Source organism: Haliotis cracherodii, unplaced genomic scaffold (assembly GCF_022045235.1).
Source record: "Haliotis cracherodii isolate W230 unplaced genomic scaffold, xgHalCrac1.p SCAF_10, whole genome shotgun sequence".
In the NCBI taxonomy this organism is placed as follows: domain Eukaryota; kingdom Metazoa; phylum Mollusca; class Gastropoda; order Lepetellida; family Haliotidae; genus Haliotis; species Haliotis cracherodii.
Window position 1 is genome coordinate 12,115,144 of NW_027266265.1, and position 24,542 is coordinate 12,139,685.

The 24,542-nt window shown below is 40.5% G+C and overlaps 1 protein-coding gene across 1 annotated transcript; it reads right to left on the reverse strand.

Moving 5' to 3' along the window:
- Nucleotides 1-938: 938 nt before the first annotated feature.
- On the reverse strand, nucleotides 939-12,133 carry LOC139446471 (uncharacterized). The gene is made up of 6 exons (XM_071227785.1): nucleotides 11,825-12,133; nucleotides 8,511-8,598; nucleotides 6,917-7,119; nucleotides 6,332-6,417; nucleotides 2,401-2,611; nucleotides 939-1,330 (listed from the first exon to the last, which is right to left on the reverse strand). Exons 1-6 carry the CDS (start codon nucleotides 12,131-12,133, stop codon nucleotides 1,211-1,213), a joined length of 1,017 nt encoding a protein of 338 aa, XP_071083886.1. The 3' UTR covers nucleotides 939-1,210.
- Between the last annotated feature and the right edge of the window lie 12,409 nt (nucleotides 12,134-24,542).

Below are 24,542 nucleotides of genomic sequence, written 5' to 3' on the forward strand. Positions count from 1 at the left end.
ACGATGACATGCATCAACCAAATCAGCGAGCCTGGCCAATCGATCCCGTTAGTTGCCTCTTATGACAAGCATAGTCGCTTTTTACGGCAAACAAGGGTTGCTGAAGACCTATTCTACCCCAGATCTTAACAGCATCAGCCAATCTAAGTGAAGGCTAGTTTTAAGGTATACGTGTTTATTCAACGACTAACGGGATCGGGATCGGGTGGTCAGGCTCGCTGACTTGGTTATTAAATGTCATCGATCCCAATTGCGTGGATCGATGCTCATGATGTCGATCACTGGATTGTCTGGTCCAGACTTGATTATATTACAGACCGCCGTCATATAGCTGGAATATTGCAGCGTTAAACAACAAACAAACAAACAAAACACTTCAGTATCTGTGCAGATTTCATTTCTGTAAGTCCTGCATATCCGTGTTTTACCGGACTGAATATTGCATGTTATACAGATTGGGAATACACTCAAATAATTAACATTGCAAGTCCTGCGGGATTCAAAAAGAGTATGTGTTGGAATAATTAAATTGATCAAATTAAATTGACTATATTGGGATCCTACCGAAAATGGACAAAGTATTCAGAGGTTTTAGACAGATGTCCTAGGCATTGTATGGCCTACCCTGTTAAGCAAAAATGGTGTGTGTCTCGAAACAGTGACGCAAATTCAAAAAAATAATCACACACACTCGCACGCACGCACGCACGCACGCACGCACACACGCATACATACAAACACCCGCACATGCTTCATCATCCCATCCAAAGAATTATATGTTGCACCTGGTGTGCAGAAGACACATAAACAGAGACCTTGTTCACTTGAGACGTCCAACACTGAAGCTTCACCCTTGATCATTGATCGACCTGACTATATTGGGATCCTACCAAAATATAGTTTAACTTTCCCGCCAGGAGAGACTAGATATCCAGTTATAGTATAGGCTCAGACAGGAATATACATATTTATATAGCAATTCTCTATCCATTTGAACTGTATGGTTAACAATTGTGCGTTCTGATGTGAGTTATGTAGTTATCTACTACCTTTTTACACAGACAATGAGTCGGACACACACACACATCCGCTAACACACACACACGCATACACACACACCCAATGATCACATCCCAAGAATTGTAAGCTGTCCCAACACGAACTAATATCTGAGCCTTATTCCCCTCAAAGTCAATTTGAGTCATGTAATTTAATACGACAAGATTTCTATCATTCGAACTGAGACAGATCCGTCTATGTAGATGGAGCCCGGCTTTGCCCCTGGCACTCTCTCGGTGAAGTTAAACATGCTCTTGCCATCGATATCCAGCTGGAAGAAAACAAAGAGTCGTCGTTATTTTGTTTGGTTTCTCATTTCACGTTTGATTCATCCATTCAATAAAGGTGAGGTGAAATGGGGTTTAACGTCGCGTCCAAGATTATTACACTTATATAGCGACGTGCATGTACGTGTGTGTGTTTGTGTGGCTGCTTGTACTAGACCGGACCGATGCCGATTTATAGTGCTAGCTCACTGAGATACCATGCCGCAGTTTAAAATGAATACCCCACTCAGACACAGTATACTGACTCCGAGCCGACCAGTACTTGTTTTAGCCCCTTAATGCCGAGCGCCAGACAGGGTAACAACAAGTACCTTCTTTTAACGTCTTTTGGTATGACGCGGTCGGGGATCGAACCCCGGACCTTCCGCCCTCCGGGTGGACGCACTACCACTAGACCACGGAGGCGCTCATTCAATAAAGAGAATCGAACAACGATAATGGTATGGTTATGAACCTCATCATAAAACACTCATTCCAGGTCATGCTGAAGTTTTTCTCCAAATCCTCATCACAAAGATAAGTCACATAACATAAAACTCATTCCAGACCGTGCTATGGTGTGTTTTTTGTCTAAGCCTCATCAGAAAGACACATTCCAGGCCATGCTGATTTCTCTGTGTCTCATCACAAAGATAAGTCACATCACAAAGCACTCATTCAAGTCCATGCTAAAGTTTGTTCTCTAAGCCTCGCCACAGAGCACTCATTCCATGCCATGCTGAACATTTTCTCTATGCCTCATCACAAAGATAAGTCACATCATAAAGCACTCCTTCCAGGCCACACTGAAGTTTTTCTCTAAGCCTCATCACAAAGCACTCCTTCCAGGCCACACTGAAGTTTTTCTCTAAGCCTCATCACAAAACACTCATTCCAGGCCACACTGAAGTTTTTCTCTAAGCCGACTCACAAAACACTCATTCCAGGCCATGTTGAAATTGTGACAATGTCCAATCACAATGTAACAACGGAATAATCAGTTGGTTGTGACCAAGAAATACCTACATAATGTATGTCACAACCTAAATATAAACAAAGTCATACAATCACCTACCCTGTATATTCCACCGTGGAATGTTATCTGGACCTCTGTTTCTTGTCCTACAGTCATGGGAAGACTGTGAACACGAACCGGTTGGCCCCATGAACCATTAATTTCAGTGTTCATGACTGTTACATTAATATAAGAATCGTAGTTAAATCGGAACTCTGATAAGGCAAGCACATCCGTGTCTTTCCATAGCCAGATATTCCACCTGTGTTGACTGAAAAATAAATTCACTTTGAAATAGGTGTATGGGCTAACAGAACACGAGACATATACTCCTCATACATTGCAAGACACAGTTGATATTGATATCCATATATGAAAGACAAGGAAACATGGTACCCATGTCGGGAATCGAACCCGGGGCTTCGGCGTGACGAGCGAAAGCTTTAACCACGAGGCAACCTGGCCGTTCCTCATCAAAGAGTAGCAATGACCAACTACATAACCTAAACGTAAGGGATTGGTCATCTGTTATGGGTGTGATAGGGGGTAGAGGCGATGAGATTGGTCATAGAACTGTATCATAATTTGACCTTGACCTTTGTCATTTCGGGTCACAGCGTGACACACCTTTTTCGATGAGATTGGTCATAGAACTGTATCATAATTTGACCTTGACCTTTGTCATTTCGGGTCACTGCGTGACACACCTTTTTCTACAAATATTTCCTCTTTGATTTATGGTATGGTATTCTGTAATTTAGGTTTGTGGCAATCAGCCCATTTTTACCCAACCCTTACCGTATAATAGTATTAGTCAATAGACCGCCTCCGTGGTCTAGTGGTAGAGCGTCCGCTCGGAGAGTGGAAGGTCCCCGGGGTTCGATCCCCGAATCGCGGTGCCTTAGACGATTGGGCCACCCGCGCCCCCGAAACCGGTTTTGACGTCGCGTTCAAGATTATTGTCCTCATATAGTGTGTGTGTGATGCCCTTTATGTCAAGCTCCAGGCAGAGTAACAGCATATATCGGCCAGGGGATCGAACACCGACCTTTCACTCTCCGCTTTATCCACTAGACCACGGAGGCAGCCCCCGGAACTTGAACTCCACACACCTCGTGAAGTCCAGCAGGTGTGAGGTGAGGTGAAATTGGGTTTAACGTCGCGTCCAAGATTATTGCACTTATATAGCAACGTGCATGTACGTGTGTGTGTGTTTGTGTGGCTGCTTGTACTAGTCCGGACTGATGCCGATTTATAGTGCTAGCTCACTGAGATACCATGCCGCAGTTTAACATGAATACCCCACTCAGACAGAGTATAGCCGACCAGTCCTTGTTTTAGCCCCTTAATGTCGAGCGCCAGACAGGGTAACAACAAGTTCCATCTTTTAACGTCTTTTGGATTGACGCGGCCGGGGATCGAACCCTGGACCTTCCGCTCTCCGGGCGGACGCTTAACCACTAGACCAAGGAGGCGGTCTGAAGTCTAGCAGGCATTCCGTTCATTGTTTATTTGTTATTTCGTTATCATACGTTGTGTATCAACTTGTCCTGGGACAGAGTTGTTGACTCCCCCATCCCACCCCAAACAGCTATGTCGTCACCCATCAACTGTTCACAGTACATGTATGATATTTCTCATAACTACATTTATCATTTAACTAAAGCATTTATCCATGACATAAGCTTATGACATAAAAACATGTATGCCATACCCCAATGACATAAGTATGCAGATTAGATATGCAAATTAGATAGCCGGAAGTGGGACTTTTTTCGCCGGTGCACGTGAGTAGGTGTTTACAAACAACATGGATACCTTTGATGTTGGAGACAATGTTTTAATAGATCAAAGGGGAAGTGCTACAGTGATATCCGTGTTGACAAATGGATATTACAGGTTACAGGTTGATGGTACTGAATTTGAATTTGACTGTGATGAAGGCAGATTATCAAAACTTCCCTGTGGCCAAAGTTTCATCATCGAAACGCCATCGTCGAGCACGGCGAAGCAGACGACGAACACAAAGCCGAAAGATGCCCAAGGAAGATTTGTGGCTGTTGAGGACGGCATGATCGATGGTGTGATCCTAGACAATCAAAACAAAAACACAGCCAAGAAAACTTTGTACGACTTGAAACTGTTCGATAACTTTCTAAAAGTACAAAATGAATTTCGCCAAATGCACGAAATCCCCCCAAACGAACTAGACACACTTCTCTGCAAGTTTTTCATTAGTGTTCGAAAAACAAATGGGGAAAATTATGAACCAAACAGTCTCACGGGTTTTCAGAGCAGCATCGAGAGATCACTAAAACGAAGGGGGTATGGCTATTCACTCACGTCATCTTTAGAATTTTCACGATCACGGGAAGTATTAAAGGGGAGAAAAATTGAACTAAAGAAAGAAGGGCGTGGCAACTTACCAAGGAGAGCCGACCCGATTGGTGATGAAGAGATCGAGTCCCTGTGGCAGTCCGGATCCATTGGAATCAGTAATCCAATGAGCATAATAAACTGTCTATGGCTCTACAACACAATCCATTTCGGGTTAAGAGGTGTCAGTGATCACTACAACATGTGTTGGGGGGACATCACATTGCATGTTGATGGAGACGATCACGAATATCTTGAACTGTCCATGAGACAAGAAAAGAATAGGTCCGGTGAGAATCCTCGTGATTGTCGCGACGTTAGGCCCAAAATGTGGGCTAATGTTGCTGATCCCTCTCGGTGCCCTGTGCAGGTGTATAAGTTGTATGCCTCCACGCGTCCACTCGACTTCTGTCGAGATGACGATCCCTTTTACATCGGCACACACACTTTAGGTATGCCTAAACCTGGCGATCAGTGGTTTATCCGCTATCGTATTGGGAAAAACAAACTTTCCTCTCTCATGAAAAACATGTGTGATGCTGCCAGTCTCCAAACATCGAAACGACTCACAAATCACTCTGCGCGCAAACACCTTGTGCAAAAGTTGAATGACAATAATGTTCCGCCAAATCAAATAATGCAGATAACTGGCCACAAAAACATCCATTCTGTGAACAATTACTGTCATATTAATCCTGACCAGCACAAGCAAATATCCAACATCATTTCACGAAACACTCCATCCCACACTATGACATCCCAGCTTGTTGGTGAAACTCCCGTCATGCAGAGCGGCCCCTCGCGTAATGTCCAAATCGACAGTAGACAACACAGTCAGCGGTCTCAAATAATACATGTTTCTGGTGGTGTCAACACTATGTTTGCTGGCAACATTACTGGTGGAAACATAACGATTAATCTCGTTAAACCTCCAAGCCCGGTCCCAGTCAAAAGACGCCGGATTGTCATCGAAAGTGATAGTGACACCGACTAATGCATCTAACTCTGACCTCTCAGCCGCGAGACATTCTTCAAGTGAGAGAGCGGTTTGATTTGAAACTATATATTATAAGTGAAGTTACACCAGAGATATAATCAGATTACACAGAATCGTTGTTGTTACCGTTATTAAAGTTTCAATTATTCTGCAAAAGTCTGTTCAAGTATTTTGTTTAAAATAATCCGAGGAACTTTTTTTCTCGGCGAAGGAATATGCCATAAAGGAGTTAAGAGGTTGTTTATTTTGGTTTACACGGCTATGGAAAACATGTATCACTACGCACGATCTATACGTAAGATTTCGACAAGTTGCTGATGTTAATGTTTAATGCAATTATTCCTTAATTGGGAAGCAAAAATGTGAAAATGATAAATAGAATTCATCACTCGTGTTTTTTAATATGGGAAATATCAACCTCGTCCCGTTAATCGGTATTTGCCTCGCCAAAGGCTCGGCAAATACCGATTAACTAAGACTCGGTTGATATTCCCCATATTAAAAAACACTCGTGATGAATCCTCTATGTATATCCCAAGTCTCAAGAAAATATCTTTAAAAGGTATTATTCAAAACAAGGAATGTTCACTTACTTTAGCTCTTTAGCATGAACATTACCTGTTAGCGTGGGTCGGTGTTCCAGTGACAGTCGCCCTGAACTTGTCTGATGGCCCACATGGAAGTGCATAGTGTACCCTCAGGACCTAGAGAAAGCATAAAAAACATTTATCATTCGAAACGGTTTAACGCTGAAAGCAAATTTTATAAATAAAAATCTTCTTTTTTTTGTTAAGAAGAAACGAGGAACATCTAGCTAAAACAGAAGTCAATTAAACATTGAATTTTACGCATATATATTTTAATGATAAAAATTATTATTCGCCAGCTCCAAAGTTTACAGACTTAACATTGCCTAAACAATGAAATAATTTAGTTTTTGGTAACTCAACGACCCATCATTAAAGAATATTCATACAGTTTGGCCAAACATTCATACATCAATACGGAAAAGCTGTCGCGTGTAAACTTAACATTAAAAAAATATTTCACTTTGCAATTCAAGTTTTCTAATTACCTCAAATCATGAAACGTTTTAATCTACCCACACTTTAGACCAGTTTGGGGCATGTTGCAAGAAGAACGAACGATATCGTCTTAATTTACTCATAGACAATGACAGAACCTGTGAATGAAACTACTTACCGGATTGTGCCAAATAAACTGACCACACAGGCCAGCGGTCAAATTCTCCCATTGTCCAGATGATTGACAGATGCTGGTAACTTTGTCATAACAGGCCCTGAAGTCCTGCCTGCACGTATAGGTTGTTACACTCCCCAGGTAGTGACCCTCGTACGTGTTGGTGGCGTTTGTCACTTCTGGAGGCTGACCACACCCTCGGAACTCTGAAGGATAAGTCATACATTTCGAGCTAAGTCAAGGTTAACTGTGAAATACATTGACATTTGTTTGATTGACATTACAAAAGATTATCAACTTCCTGTTTCATGATGCGGGTTCGGCATGGAATCGTTTGTTTCAATTGTGTTGTCATAGATACGAAAGGTAATTAACAAATTCATGGTTCTGTTAAATGGATGCATGTGACCATTAATAGTTGGTTGCGAGGGGAGACCGGTAGTTCAGTTGTCATGGATGCGCCAGAAGATCAATAGTTCTGTTGTCATGGATACGTCAGTAGGTCAATAGCACTGTTGTCATTGATGCGTCAGAAGATCAATAGTTCTGTTGTCATGGATGCGTCAGTAGATTAAAAGATGTGTTGACATAGATGCGTCAGTAGATCAATGGTTCTATTGTCATAGATGCGTTAAAAGATTAAAAGTTATGTTTTCGTAGATGCGAAAATATATCAAAAGTTCAGTTGTCATAGGTGCGTCGGTAGATCAGTGGGTGAGTGTGTGAGTGAGTTGATTAATAGCTCTGTTGTCAAGAGTGTTGATAAATAGTTTAGATGTACTGCCACCTTCACTATACAATGAAATGCGGTTATAACGAACTCAAAGGGACCACTAATTTTAGTTCGTAATAACCGTAGTTCGTTATAAGCATATATACAGCATGTACACATCAAATGGCCGGGACTAAAAAATAAGTTCGTTATATCGGTCAGTTCTTTATAGTGTGTTGGTTATAAACGTTGTTTACTGCACTGTGTCACTACTACTGCTACTATTATCAATACTACTGTTGCCATGACTAATACAATTACCAATAACACCCCAACAACAACCCCAATTAAAATAGTCACTACTATTACCAACCCCGTGAAGATCCGGGTTACAATTGATCTTCAGCAATCCAATCTTGTCGCATGAGGCGACTAAAGGGAAATGCGTAGATCGATGCTCATGATGTCAATCAAGGAATTGTGTGGTCCAGATTAATATTTTTACAGACAACGGTCATATAGCTGGAATATATCTGGGTGCGGCGTTAAACAACAACAACAACAACAAAGAAACCTCATCATCTACAATTAAGGTACCACTAGGGGTGGTAATTACAAAATCGAAAATATTTTTCAAACAATCCTTAGACTATAAAAACATTTTGTGTTCGATTTGCCAAACGGGTACAGTGTGTGAAGCTCCTTCTCTAGTTTCGAATAGTGGTCTGGCAAGTCTATTGCCTGGGTGCGGCGTAAAACTATACTCACTGAATCATATTTGATATAGTCATTATAACAAACAAACGTTTGAAATAACATATGTAAAGTTATTGATAATAATACTAAAACCATTTGACATTGATTTTATGGGATGGCGTTTGTTACCTGGCACACATGTAGCAAGATCAAGTCGATTCACCTGACACCGGGTGGTCGCTGGACATTGCTTCTGAGAACATGGACCTGCGATGGACTGGAACAAAAAATTAAAGGGGAATGTGAATTTGCATTGAAACTGTTGCATGTGCACATGTGCGAGCGTGTCTGTGCGTGTGTGCTTATGTGCATTGCGTGTGTGCTTTTTGCTGCACTCAGTAATATTTCAACTATCATGACACCGGCCTGTATATAATCTATCTGGACCAGACAATCCAGTGGTTAATCTTATAAGCTACGATCAACGAGCTACGTTAATGTTACAGACTGGATCATATGAATCAGACAAAGTATCGGTAGCATAGTTATAGATTGATATAACTACATGTTATACTATTGAATTCGCCATGTGTGAAATTTAAGTTGTGTTTCCCAACGTAGTCATCATTAGTACAGACAAATTCTGACTCTTAGGTGAGTCTATTTGTCAGCGGGGGGTAAAACTAGTTTAATCACGGTCTAGTGCCACACCGCTTGAATTGTCCGGTTTCCGACCCCTCTCCGCAAAGTCCGGCGGTCGTCATTGTACAGTGTCATTGCTGTCTGTGTTACCGACTATATCATTCTCTTGTGATTTAATGGCACACTCTTACTGAGTTGGGGGCGGTCGGGTAGCCTAGTGGTTAAAGTGTTCGCTCGTCACGCCGAAGACCCGGGTTCGATTCACTTACTGAGTGAGTCAGTGTGATTGATTTAAGGCCGCTTTGAAGAGTTTTCCAGTTATATAACGGCGTGTCAGCTGAATGTGGGAGGAAAGCCCGAAGTGATGCAGGTCTCAGACGTTTACCACTTCGGTGAAACCCACGAGCACGTGTATGGTGCTGACAAACCTAGAAACATACTTGGGGTGAAGTGGGATTCTAACCCATAATCTAAGATTTCTGACGTGCCCAAGGGACAACTCCGCGCAGCGAATTGCGGCGCCTTAGACGACTCGGTCACCCGTTCTCCCAGATGAAAGTACCACTACCCGGATGTATTAATATAATGGAGGAATTTCATGGTCCACGTGCAAAGTTTCGCGTGTGTTGGTGAGGGAGTTGGGTATCGTTTCAAAAACTTCTTTTTTCAATGCTGACCTTTCTTCTGATGATTCATCATAATATTTATATTATGATCCCCTACATTTTGGGAAGAGCATATTAGCAGATATTATTAGGCTATTTTGTTTTAATGACAGGTTAATTGTATCCCCAAACCTCCATTAAGTTAATGGCTGGTTAATGTAAGTTGGTGCCAGTTAATTCATATTGTCCATGATTATGAGGATTATTAATCCTATGTGGAGATTTTAATGCAGGGACTGGTCAGGAATTAGATTATTTCATAGATGAGATTGATTATCTACCTATCAATAAAGAAAACACATCAGATGAATTTTGTCAAAAGCGATGCGTCAGTGAGTTTCCTATTATTAACTATGGTAGAGCCTTACTTGAATTGTGTAAGTTACTTGGGGTTAACATCATTAACGGTAGGACAAACTCAGATAGTCCAGGTAATCTTACTTTCATTTCACACAGGAAGTAGTACTGTAGATTATTATATTGTTTCATCGAGTTTATTTGTATCTATTACAGATATGTCAGTGGTTGACCGAACCGACTCAGATCATTTGCCTACTGTCTGTCACTTCAAATATCTTACTATTTGTTCTTTTCAACAAAATAATAATGTCAACACTCCTTACACTACAACAATATTCTGGACTATTAAAATCCTAAAGATAAAATTGGTCCAAGGCTTGTAAGACCTTAGCGCTTCAGGCATCTAAGACAATGATCCTGTTTATAAATTACTTAAGAAAAAAACAAATTTATCTCATTTTCCACCGCAAATTCTATATTGGTGGTACAAATGTACCCATTTTGTTATACGGCTCTTAATTATGGGGCATTAAATATTTTGAATACATTCATGTGTTCATACTTTGTATTTCATGCGATATTTCTGAATTGGTAAATATGCTTCAAATAAGGCAGTACTTGGTGAAACAGGTCGCTGTATTATATGTGTTCATAGCCAGATGCGTGGGGTTAAATATTGGATAAAATTATTGAAAATAGAAGCTCACAGATATCCATTTCAATGTTACAAATTCTGAAGCAATTAAATGATGAAGGGAAAACGAATTGTGTGTCTGCTGTAAGAAGCATGTTATTTAATTCTGGAATTTCCATTGTATGGATCTTACAAGATACCGGTAATAAAAAAGCTATTTTAAAAACATTTAAACAAAGAATATTAGATATATTTCAGCAAAAAGGCACCAACTGGTCTCCTCCACATTGTCTCAATCATTATGCTAGTATCAAGTCATTGTTACAATCAGAAACAAACATTAACTGTGTTACAAGATAAATCTCTATTGAGAACTCTCCATAACTACAATGTCAATAAATGTCGTAGAACCAATTATATTGATTCTGTTAATTGTATATGAACTAACTGTAACAACCATGAGATTGAAGCGTTCCATGTTCTTTTTATTTGTGATCAAAATTTCTTTCGACATTACACACAAAGACAATCAACTAATGATCAATTTGGTGAATTCCAAAAATGGAGATTTTATTAAAATCTAAGCAATGTATTTAAAACATGCATTTAGACGAAGGTGAATATATATTATGTTTTGTTCAGAACTACGTTGATTTTCGTGTACTTGTTAAAACTGAAGTGTACTGTGGGCAACTTGGCCTTACTAACTGAATCCGGGGTTAAACAAATAACATAGTGGTGGGGACCTATTCTCATCCGTGTACCCCCGGGATCGTCCTTGTCACAAGACAAAGAGTTTCAACTCGCTGCAAGCACGTTGACATGAATCGGAATGCATCGAGTCATATCTGACTCTACATCTAGAATGTCTTTCGCATAATTAAGCAATGTTTGAAATTAAATAGTTAAATAGAGCGTTACATTCCTGAGCAGAAAATCAAATACTTCCAGGCCGAGAGCAAATCCCTCTTTAACTAAAGCAATAGCAGTTGAATAAAACGATCAAACGTAAAATGACTTTTCAACCAAAGATAGTACAGTAAACTACGGTTATAACGAACTCAAAGGGACCACTAATTTTAGTTCGCAATAACCGTAGTTCGTTATAAGCATATATAGAGCATATATACATCAAATGGCCGTGACTAAAAATAAGTTCGCTATATCCGTCAGTTCGTTATAAGCGTTTTCGTTGTAAACGTAGTCTACTGTAAATGCAAAACTGTTCAAGAAAATCTAGCGTGTATCAAACTGGTACAAACCTTGGGCCAGTGGAGGATGTCACTTAACAGGAATCCCGCTCTGGCAACAACATTTCCATTAGCACTGCTGTTACTGTTGAGATGACAGGTGCGCGTTTTCTTTTCAAATCCAAAGGACAGACATGCAGAGGACATGAGACATTCTGATGCACAGGCGTACGGAGACGGACTCCTGAATTTTCGGAATATCTGCTGTTCCATGTACTTGCCATGCTGTACAGCAGTAGCCATGTCAAAACAATTGTCACAATATACTAACTTTACGATCCCCAAAATGAAGAGAACAAGTTCCCCATGGTTAGAAGACATCTTCCACACAGGATAATATCAGCGTGCTTCAGCTCTCTTGCAGCCCGCAAGTACTTCTAATGCCCATCAGTCGCTGCCTTAACCGACAACATCGATCTTCCCACAATACGAAACGCCCGATAGAACGTACATAAAATATAAGCTCAGTAAGGGGTCCGATAGCTTAAGATATTGTGATGTTCATCGAACGTCCATGAACATTTGACTTAATTGTATCAAGAACACAGTTTTATCTGCCTTTCTGGTTGTTTTCATGAAAATACCGAAAGTATGTACTTTGCCGACCAATTTCCTTTCCATAGCATTAAGATAAGATGAAAGGCAGCCATTTAAATTCGTTTTACTAGTTTTTGTTTGTTTGTTTGTTGTTTATCGCCGCACTCAGAAATATTCCCGCTACGGCGTTGTGTAAAAAATCGAGTCTGGACCAGACAATCCAGTGATTGACATCATGAGCATCGATCCACGCAATTGGGATACGAGGAGATGCATCAACCAAGTCAGCTATCCTGACCACACGATCTCGTCAGTCGCCTCTTACTACAAGCATAGTCGTCTTTTACGGCAAGCATGGGTTGCTAAAGATCTATTCTAGTCCCGATCTTCAAGGGTCGTTTACCCAGGAGGATAACGCTGTGGTACACTTTTTAGCAGCACCTTATAAAGATGAAAAAAAGATTTCCTGACCTTTCTAAATCTAAACATTGTTATTTATAATGATATAATGATTTTATTAGCACTGATTGAAAATCAAGCCACCTTTCTGGGAACTTACTGTGAAAGTACGTAAACACAGGGATGTCGACTTCCAGGAATGTTTCAAACCTGCGCTACACTGATATTTGGCGTTAGGTGGCTTTTGGGGGATTAAGATAAGTATTGATACATTCGATGTGTACTACAATACTTAAAAATACATTCCGTACTGGAGGTTCAGAATTACACGCTGTTCTTGTCGGACAAGCGTGAACTCGAGGGTAAGACCGACCGGTATTATTCCAAAACCGTTCATCCTCATTCACCCATGTCAGTCCTAAGAGCTGCATTAAATGAACAATCAACATAAACTTTTGTTAGTCTTAATTTAATTATTAATATTATATTTAATCCCATCTTAGTCCTGAGGTCCAAGCCTCCTTTAGTTCAATTCTAATAATCAAGACTGCACAATATCGGGGGAAATCATCATTACATCTCTAGGGTTTTTTGTACCGTTAACGAAGACAAAAATATTGCATTAGTGTGTCACATCATGTATGACAAACAGTACACAATACATTACTATAAAAACAGCATCTGGCCGATTCAAATGACGTGGATTGCTAATTGTAACAACCTGTAAATACCTCCCATGGTCGATGAGACGCCAATTATGCATTTCAGATCGAAGTGCGGCGAGGGGGTTAGAAAAGTAGAACTTGACATTTAATTAATGTAAAAGCTTTTCAACTACTATGTATATAAAATAAGAACTATGGAAGCTACATTTTTCCCAAAATCTAAGATAAGAGTAAGATTGAAAATGAACTTCATCTTTAACAGTATCACAATTACAGAATTTACAAAATCGTTCTTTAAGTGGAAATTTTAATGACATTTTTGTTTATGTATTTTTAACAATCCTATTTCGTAAAAATGATTTCTTAGTTATGTTTTTTTTAACCTACATTTGTAGGTTTATGGATAGGTAGGCTGTCAGATGAAGACAGTGCCTTCTCACGTGAGCAAATTCCGACCCTCTTTGATGCTATTGTTAGACATCGGGGAATTCGTAATTGGAATTGACAACGCAATTACGCAGCAATTCATTGGGAAATGAAGGACTATTGGCTTGGTGGTGTTCATACAGGCGTGGTCACCCGCTACTATCAATATTGGATGATTGTGTATTTCTTTCAGTTCATTGAGGTATGAATCGAAGAAACGATGTGCAAACTGTATGAATCCGCGTAGCGGATTCTTACAAAAATTTACAAAAAATACAAAAAATGTGCAAATTTTTGTAAGAATCCGCTACGCGGATTCATACAGTTTGCACATCGGTTTTTCGATGAACCGAAAAAAACGAAAAAAGTACGCAGTCAATGCTTATAATTAAATTCGACAACGTAAAACATGTTTCATCTGCGATAGTTTTACCAAAAACAGTTAAATATATCAAAGCAGACAAAAATGACGAGATTGATAAACATTCCAGGTGTAGGAATACATACTTTGTCGTGACATGAATCAGGTGATCGTTTAAGTTATGCACATAACTTGACACGCCTACACGGTCAGTGGCCAATCATTGGACCTGTCAGTTAAGGCAAGAGGCGAAAAGAACTGCAACAGTCACTCTGTAACGAACCGGAAGAAATGTGCCCAGGAAAAGGCGGCTGTTTCAAATGACATGGTCAGTTACCGCCAGATTCAAACATTACTTGTAAACGGGAAAACACAATTGGAAAAATGCTAGTTAGAAATGAAAACCGAAGACATGAAAGTTGAACCGAGGTGAGCGGGGAAAAAACAGGCGAGAGAGCCTGCACGTTTACTGTTTCATTCATTCTCGGCCTTCGGTTTCAAAGGGTAGTTTGGACAATGAATTTGCATGAATGTCGCTAAATGGCATGTGCATGGCGATACACGTGAGCAGAAAGGGAATTCTCTCGACTGTAATATTTGGATTCCCTGACATTTCGCAGTAATAAAAGCAGTGCGCCTCGGTGGGCGTGGCTTATCTTTTTACATTCATTGGGAAATGAATGCAATAACACGTGACCAATTCAGCTAATCGGAATGCAGGAATTTCAATGAACTCAGCGAAAATTTAATTATTAACCCGTGAAGCGCCGTATTAGAATTGGTCGTCAGCAACCCATGCGTGTCGTAAAAGGCGACTAACGGGATCGGGTGGTCAGGCTCGCTGACTTAGTTGATGTATGTCATCGTATCCCAATTGTGTAGATCGATGCTCATGATGTTAATCACTGGATTGTCTGGTGCAGGTTGGATTATTTACAGATGCCGTCATATAGCTAGAATACTGGTGAGTGTGGCGTTAAACAACAAACAAACAAATGGAAATTTCCAATCATGATTTATCGCCATGCATTTGGTGTAGTCTACCGTGAGGACGAGCGCAGAATTCTCTGGAATGCTGAGAACACCGCAATCTATGTGTACAAAGCTTTGAAATTCCTTTTGCCTCCAACATTTGAGAGAATTATCCTATCGCATCCGCATTGCGCATTCATGCAATGGGCTTTTGACGTCCAATGTGTATTGTGTAGTGCAGTGGAATATCTGCTTTGGACTTCATTGAGTCATTGTCTTGATATCCAGGCGAAATGAACGTTTTACTTGTTGTGGGGTCAAAAGTTAGTCTGATTTAGACAGAGGTCCGTATTAGGAATTTTCTAAGAAACGATAACACATGTAAATAGAAACAAAGTTCAAAGAAGTATTATTATGAATCATAGTACATTCGGCACAACCTTGTATTACAAATGCTGATTAGTTAAAGTCCTGTCTCGACAGATTTCAGTTTGCGCGGTAATATTTGTAAATGTAATATTTGTGAAGAAAATATGTCCTTATTAGCGATAAGGTAGCTCAGTGTCTCAATCAAGTTTTGGCACGTCACGACGAAACTGCCGAGCTCAATTCCTTTAATCGGGGTAATGTTTCGAATGAAGCCCATTCCTGCAGCCACCCAACGTCATGATATAGACGTTGAAGCGTATAACACCATACACGTGTATTAAGTGCACTTATAAACTGATTTGAAAAACTATTTTCACCTTCCTTAATTATTTAGGCATAAAATAACGTAAAAGGAATCATTCTGTACCCCGTTTCGATAACTGTATAGCTTCCCTTTAAGTTAGTGAGTGAGTTGGGTTTAACGCCGCTTTTAATAGTATTCCAGTTATGTCGCGGCGTGTCAGCTTAAAGTGGGAGGAAAGCCCGAAGTGATGCAGGTCTCAGACGTTTACCACTTCGGTGAAACCCACGAGCACTGGTATGGTGCTGACAAACCTAGAACCCACAATCATAGGTTTCTGGCGAGCCTAATGGACGCAACTCTGCACAGCGAATCGCGGCGCCTTAGACGACGGGGCCTGAAAACGTAGTGGCACATCTGTGAGCCTGGCATTTTTCGCATAGAAATAGTTTCAAATACGGGTTTGAGATACTATTTTCTCCTTCCTCAACTATTTAGGTACAACGAAACGTAAACGGAATCGTTCTGTATCCCGTCTGGAAAACTTTATAGCTTCCCTTAAACACCGGGGACTGTCTATGCAAACGTCCCTATTGAAACAGCATGAAAACGTAGTGGCACATCTGGGAGCCTCGCATTTTTCGTAAAAAAATACTTTAAAGTACGGATTTGAAATACTACTTTCTCCTTCCTTAGCTATTGAGATATAACATAGTCGCTCTATGCCTCCTTTGGAGAACTATACAGCTTCCCTTTAACACGGGGGTTATACAAACGTCTATATGCGATTAACCTAAACACTTAGTGGCACATCTGGAAGCCTCGCATTTTCCGCATGGGAATAGTTTAAATACGGGTTTGAAATATTATTATCTCTTTCATGAACCGTTTAGACATAAAATTACGCAAAAGGAATCGTTCAATACCCCCTTTGGAGAACTATACAGCTTCCCTCTAACACGGGAGGTTATCTATACAATAGGGACGTTTGTATAGACAACCCCCTGTGGCAAAGGGAAGCTATATAGTTTCCGAGGCAGGATATAGAGCAGCTCTTTTTATTTCATTTTATGCCTAAACGGTTAAGTAAAGAGATAATATAATATAATATAATATAATATAATATAATATAATATAATATAATATAATATAATATAATATAATATAATATAATATAATATAATATAATATAATATAATATTTCCAACCCGTATTTTAAATTTTCAGGCTATTTCCATTCGGACGTTTCCATAGACAACCCCCACGTGTTAAAGAGAACCTATAATGTTTCCAAAAGGGGGTATAGAGCGATCCTTTTAAGTGGTGTTATGCCTAAATGGTTGAGGAATGAGATAATCACATTTCAAACACGTATTTGAAACTATTTCCATGTGAAAAATGCGAGGCTCCCAGATGTGCCACTAAGTTTTCAGGCTATTTCCATTCGGACGTTTGCATAGACAACCCCCGTGTTAAAGGGAAGCTATATAGTTTCCAAAGGGGATATAAAGCGACTGTTTTAAAGTTATTTAATGCCTAAATGTTTCAGGAAAGAGATAATAATATTTCAAACCCGTATTTTAAACTATTTACATGCGAAACATGCGAGGCTCCAAGCGGACACTAAGTTTTCAGGCTATTTCCATTCGGACGGTTGCATAGACAACCCCCCGTGTTAAAAGGAAGCTATAAAATTTCCGAGACATAATATAGAGCGATCCTTTTTACTTTATTTTATGCCTAAGCGGTTAAGTAAAGAGATAATGATATTTCAAACCCGTATTTTAAGTAAAATCGATGCGAAAATGCGAGGCTCCCAGATGTGCCACTAGGTTTTAGTCTATTTCCATAGGGACGTTTGTATAGATATCCTCCCGTATTTGAGGGAAGCTATATTGTTTCCAACAGGGGGTATAGAGCGATCCTTTTAAATAATATTATGCCTAAATGGTTGAGAAATGAGATAATAATATTTCAAACACGTATTTGAAACTATTTCCATGCGAAAAATGCGAGGCTCCCAGATGTGCCACTAGGTTTTCAGGCTATTTCCATTCGGACGTTTGCATAGACAACCCCCACGTGTTATAAGGAAGCTATAAAGTTTCCAAAACGGGGTATAGAGCGACTCCTTTTAAGTAATGTTATGCCTAAATGGTTCAAGAAAGAGATAATGATATTTCAAACACGTATTTTAAACTATTTCCATGCGAAAAATGCGAGGCTCCCAGATGTGCCACTAAGTTTTCATGCTATTTCCATTCGGACGTTTGCATAGACAACCCCCCGTGTTAAAAGGAAGCTATACAATTTCCGAGACATGATAAAGAGCGATCCTTTTTACTTTATTTTATGTCTAAACGGTTCATAAAAGAAATAATAATATTTCAAACACGTATTTGAAACTATTTCCATGCGAAAAGTGCGAGGCTCCAAGCTGACACTAAGTTTTCAGGCTATTTCCATTCGGACGTTTGCATAAACAACCCCCACGTGTTAAAAGGAAGCTATAAAATTTCCAAAACGGGGTATAGAGCGACTCCTTTTAAGTAATGTTATGCCTAAATGGTTCAGAAAAGAGATAATAATATTTCAAACCCGTATTTTAAACTATTTCTATGCGAAAAATGCGAGGCTCCCAGATGTGTCACGAAGTTTTCATGCTATTTCCATTCGGACGTTTGGATAGAGAAAACCCCGTGTTAAAGGGAAGACATATATTTTCCGAGACAGGTTATAGAGCAAAAAGAATAACATCATGCATAAGATCAATTTTACAGGTTGGGAGTTATGCAGAAGAAGCATATGATGTGACTGTAATTTTCTTGACTTTACTACTAAGATAATCGTGTTTACCCTTTGAAATATATTTCTTTACCAATGTGTTGTATTTAACTTAGATTTTATGGTAATTTGGCAACCATGTTTCTTATTTTGTTTCCAATGAAACTTTGATCATTGGTAACATTACATAACATTTGTAAAAGACGGGCATACAAAAAAACTACACAAAGGTCAAACTACTAATCCTATGAATCATATTATATATAGTAGCTTCAAGCGATGTTATGCTGTTGGTTTATAAGATTATTTGTTGAGAAACAAATGCATTATAACACAAGAACACACTGATATGTATCTTTACTATCTATATGGCTACTTTACCTGTTTCATTTGGCACGATTTATGATAAAATAGGTGGAACTAATTGAAGATGATAATGTATGATGTAAATGCATTCCCAGCCGGAAGTAAAGAAAGTGTCGTCTGTTGCAGACAGCTTGCAGATTAATTAACCAGCCGTCCTCGTCTTTATCAGTTGGGAGGTGGGAGATTTGTTCATGTGAACCTTCACTGAAGGGATTTGTTCCGGGGCCGCGCTGCAGTTTATTTGGAAATGTGGTATCAGATTACAAAAGTTCTGTCATCATTTGGCCTTGACGTGTTGACGGGAGAGTGGCGTTGAGCAGCCGGCGGGGATTTGGTGTTCTTATTTAGGATGACCCAGAGTGGAGAAATAACCAGTTTTGATTATCCGAAAAACGTCAAGGCCAGAGAATAATGAGTCCCGTTTATCCGAAAAACGTCAAGGCCAGAGAATAATCTGTCTCGATTATCCGCAAAACGTCAAGGCCAGAGAATAATCTGTCTCGATTATCCGCAAAACGTCAAGGCCAGAAAATAACCAGTGTCGATTATCCGCAAAACGTCAAGGCCAGAGAATAACCAGTCTCGATTATCCGTAAAACGTCAAGGCCAGAGAATAACCAGTCCCGATTATCCGCAAAACGTCAAGGCCAGAGAATAACCAGTCTCGATTATCCGCAAAACGTCAAGGCCAGAGAATAACCAGTCTCGATTATCCGCAAAACGTCAAGGCCAGAGAATAACCAGTCTCGATTATCCGTAAAACGTCAAGGCCAGAGAATAATCTGTCTCGTTTATCCGCAAAACGTCAAGGCCAGAAAATATCCAGTCTCGATTATCCGCAAAACGTCAAGGCCAGAGAATAATCTGTCTCGATTATCCGCAAAACGTCAAGGCCAGAGAATAACCATCCTCGATTATCCGCAAAACGTCAAGGCCAGAGAACAACCAGCCTCGATTATCCGCAAAACGTCAAGGCCAGAGAATAATCTGTCTCGATTATCCGCAAAACGTCAAGGCCAGAGAATAACCAGACTCGATTATTCGCAAAACGTCAAGGCCGGAGAATAACCAGTCTCGATTATCCGCAAAACGTCAAGGCCAGAGAATAATCAGTCTCGATTATCCGCCCAAAAGGCAAAATAGTGGTTAACAGTACATGAATGGATCGCGGATCAGGGAAGCAACCGCCACTTACACAAATTGCATAAAAAAGGAAATGTTTGTTTGTTGTCTGACGCCGAACAGTGGTACTCTTGCCATGCTACGGCGGCCTGGAAACAATCGAGTCTTGACCAGATAATCAATAGTTGAAATGATTAATTCATGGCGAAGCGCACCAGTAGTTGGTAACTCAGTGATATCACACTGAAACCAACTGGGTGCTGGCACCGTATGTAGAGCCCTTAAACCTACAGTGGTACGTCTTCTGCACGGAATGTTTCCCAGCAACCAATGCTGGTGGGAAAAGGCGACAATTGGATCGGGCTGTCTGGTTGATTTGGTGACTTGGTTGATTAAATGTCATCATGCTCGGAAGACGTGTATCGTTGGTTACAATACAAACCCCTGGATCTGCCCGGATTTGATTGGTTACATGCCAGCATTATATAGCCGGCATATTCCTGAATGTGGCTTTAAGCAAGTGTCACAGCGACTGATTTACGACAACTATTGTCTGCATGAACATTTAATTCCCAAGGCCAATTATCCTGTAGCCGTTACATGTATATATTTCCATAACTTAATTTCAATTATGTATAAGACAATAATCCCCGTTGTTATCCTCACCAACATCTCGTTGTAAACTACCGTCCAAAAGAAACTTGGCAGCCTATTTGAAGTTCGATAGCAAAACAACACCAAAACATAAACGATTAGAATAAACTGTATAGTAAACATGAATATTTACCACAACCTTAGGCAGAAAGTCATAACAATAACATGAAAAGCGAATTAAATATGGCTGGTAATGTTCAGGTGGGGTATGCAAAACAGTTTTTCATTTCATGTGCAAATGACTAGCTCGGCACAAAATGACTATAGATGGTGTGTGTGTCACCCTAGAAGCGTGTGTGACCTCCATTGGCTTGAATGCAGGCAAACACTCTCCTACGAACTGAATTTGTCAGTCGCCTGATGACGTCACGTGAGATGACGTCGCCATTCTTCGTAGAGGGCCTGGATGAGTTCATTCCTGGTGGTTGGAGGTTGTTGTCGTCGTCGAATTTGCCTGTCCATGAAATCCCAAATGTGCTCTATGGGATTAAGGTCTGGAGAACGAGCTGGCCAGGGCAACACATGGAAATTGTTGAGGTTAAGAAAGTTTTGCACAATGTTAGCAGTATGTGGCCTAGCATTGTCATGCTGAAACACAATACCCTGTCGTTGTTGACGAAGAAATGGAAGCACAACAACATCCCTGCAGCGTACGGCATTCAAGTTACCGTTAATGATGACCAATGGCGTCCTCTCATCAGCACAAATGCCACCCCACACCATGACACTCATACCACGGAAGGGTACGACCTCTTCGACACAAAAACGAGCAGTGCGTTCGCCTCTTCGACGATACACACGGTGTCTGCCATCAGAATGGAACATACGGAACCTACTGTCGTCAGTGAAGAGGACACGCTGCCAATCACGTCTTCGAAGACGATGTTCATTCGTCAACAGTTGCCCTCTGTAAGGTCTATAGGCTCTGGTCCCTGCTGCCCTCAGTCTTCTGGCTATTGTCTGCCTGCTGACCACACGACCCAACGCATTCGCTGCGATGACGTCACAGGTAGGAATCGATTACGCAGGTGCAATGTGCGTAGGTAGAGATCTTCATGGGTCGTGGTCACCCTTGGTCTGCCTGTTCTTGGCCTGTCTGATGTGCGACCTGTTACTCTCAATCGCTGGACCAAGTTGACAACGGTATTACGGGAGCAGTTGAATGTTCTTGCAACATGCGACTGTGTTGCCCCCATTTGCAGCATTCCTATAGCCCTCTCACGCTGTTCTTGTGTTATCCTGGTCATTCCTTTGGTGTTTTTTCTTCATACTGCATCGCTAAGAGATAAACTTCGCATTTTTCTAGCGATTGTCCGCGTGCAATTTCTAAAAAAACGCGAATAATGATTTTACTTCCAAAATCACTTTCCCACAACAACACGTGCACTACACTTCAGTAATTGCACGAGCTTGTATTCGATGGGTTTAGGCGACTGGTTTTGGCTTGGTTGCGTTCGGGTGATATTATCTGTGTTTCAATAATTTCATTTTTCAAGTTGCCAAGGTTTTTTTGGACGCTAGTTTATATTGACTATCAGCAAACCTGGGGTACTGTTACCGTTACCGGTACAGTATTTATAGTATGACATTTATAGCCTTAATTTTTATCCCCTGGCCTATGTCGGTTCATCACGCCCATAAGTCCCATGTCCAGAACAATGTCATTGTCTCTTCATCTGTCCATTGATGTCTATTACCATATATGTGTTACAATTACAATCTTAGTCAGCTTGGTATTCCGAGTGCTGGTGTAGGGACGACCTCGAGCAGGATGCGCCGCTCGTAGGAAACGTCTTGAAGTTGAGCTGCTCACCTCATGTATGCCTGAGCTGGAAGGTCCGCTCATCGCTGTTGAGCCTCCACGTTGACACAAGCAAAGAAAATAGTGATGTCAAAACAGTACTAATACAAATTGTTTGTATGCGACTAACTTAAAGCTTTTTAGGTTTTAAATTGAATGTTTTATGGCTGTGTTAAGGGTATTCATTAAAGGACTTCTTACTTTTATAATGTCAACTGCCACCTTTGAAACACCTGGATCGATGCCAGTTCGTCACACACAAGTAAGTGTTCTTATGAATTATTCAGGGATTTAAGCTTGTACTGGTAAACCAAACCTCCTGCAGAGATCTTTCTACAAAGGGGGCATTGCATGATTGCATCATGTGAGATGATTACAACAGAGGCGGATCCAGGACTCTTCAAAGGTTGGGCAAGGGTGGGTCCCACTCGGATATATACTGAACAACAAAAGTGACATTGAATAAGATTTAATGCAAAGTTATGTTTTTTACCAAATCTGAAACAATTTCGGTTTGGAACAGACTCCTGTGAGTGCTCAAATGGTTTAATTTGCCATACTGACTTTAGTAAATGCGTGATTTCATTAAAAAAAAACATGAACATGCCAAAATGTCAATTTACAAATCAATAGCGTGTGTGTCAACCTCTGGTTGCGATGCAAGCAACACATCTTCGTATCATGGAATGGACCAGGCATTCTTAATGTTGAATAATTGCGTAATTGTGTTGTTTTTCTGAGTGGTTGTTGTCAGCACGATGCTAAACAATGTATATGGAATCCCGTTAACGCACGTTTTTATACCCATTCTTAGGTAGTGAAATGCATGGGGCCTGCATAAAAGTCACCTTTTGCATGGAATGCATGCTATACTGAAGCAGTAGCGTTTTTGTGACTTGATTCCATACATGTACTGCAATATTGAAAAACAAACTTTACTTGTTTGAAAAATACACTAAAATATTGGTGTCACAGGAAATTTTGTTGTTGAGTATATTTACTTATGGTACTTATGGTACGTGCGTCTGTACTTGCGCGTGTGTTTAAGGTTAGAAGTTTATATATGTGAGTAGTGCCAGATTTTTGTGCATATAGATGGCGTACATATATGATATGATACGTACATCGTACACGATTTTCAAAAGTCCGTGTGGTGGTGATGTCCATACCTACCTTGATCCACCACTGTAAGAAGAACACCATAGCGAAGTCAGTAGGTACAGTAGGCGTTGGGTCGTGTGTGTTGTCATATCCTGATTGTGTACTCTGATCGATACAGTTAAAGTAAAGGTCCCTTCGAGCGGCAAGTCACGCGCCATTTACACAGACACCTGGGCCCTGAGTTAGTGAATATTTAATTTTGTATCGACCATATGTCAGTCATGTTGGATCATCAGGGCGCCGTTCCACAAAGCGATCTAAGCGCTACCGAAATAACTGGCTTCATTGGGTCTGCCAACAATTTATTTGGGATGACAACTGATGGGCTTTCGATGGTGCAGAATAAACTGATTGTTTGTTTGTTTGTTGTTTAACGCCGCACTTAGCAATATTCCAGCTCTATGACGGCGGTCTGTAAGTAATCGTGCCTGGACCAGACAATCCAGTGATTGACATCATGAGAATCGAACCGGGATCACTGACATGCTTTAAACCAAGTCAGCGAGCCTGACCACCCTATCCCGTTAGTCGCCTCTTACGACAAGCATAGTCGCCTTTTACGACAAGCATTGGTTGCTGATCATGAAGTCCCATTCTACCCCGGATCTTCACGGACCAGGAGAACACAATATTACATTTGACAAAGACATATACGGTTGCATGGACAACTGTTGGAGCAGAAAGGACTTTCTCACCCATATTGTATGATTCACCTGTATGAATACACAATGCCTTTTTGAAAGTGGCCAAATGTAACAAATTTCATATTTGCGATAACACTTTCTCAGCAAAGTACAAATTCTAGTACTTTT

Excerpts from the sequence above, each read along its gene's own strand:
- LOC139446471 (XM_071227785.1), bottom strand. The coding sequence starts at position 12,133 with ATGTCTTCTAACCATGGGGAACTTGTTCTCTTCATTTTGGGGATCGTA. Across the intron at positions 7,120-8,510 it reads TCTTGCTACATGTGTGCCAG|AGTTCCGAGGGTGTGGTCAG; the intron begins GTAACAAACGCC and ends CTTATCCTTCAG. Across the intron at positions 2,612-6,331 it reads ACACCGACCCACGCTAACAG|TCAACACAGGTGGAATATCT; the intron begins GTAATGTTCATG and ends TTTATTTTTCAG.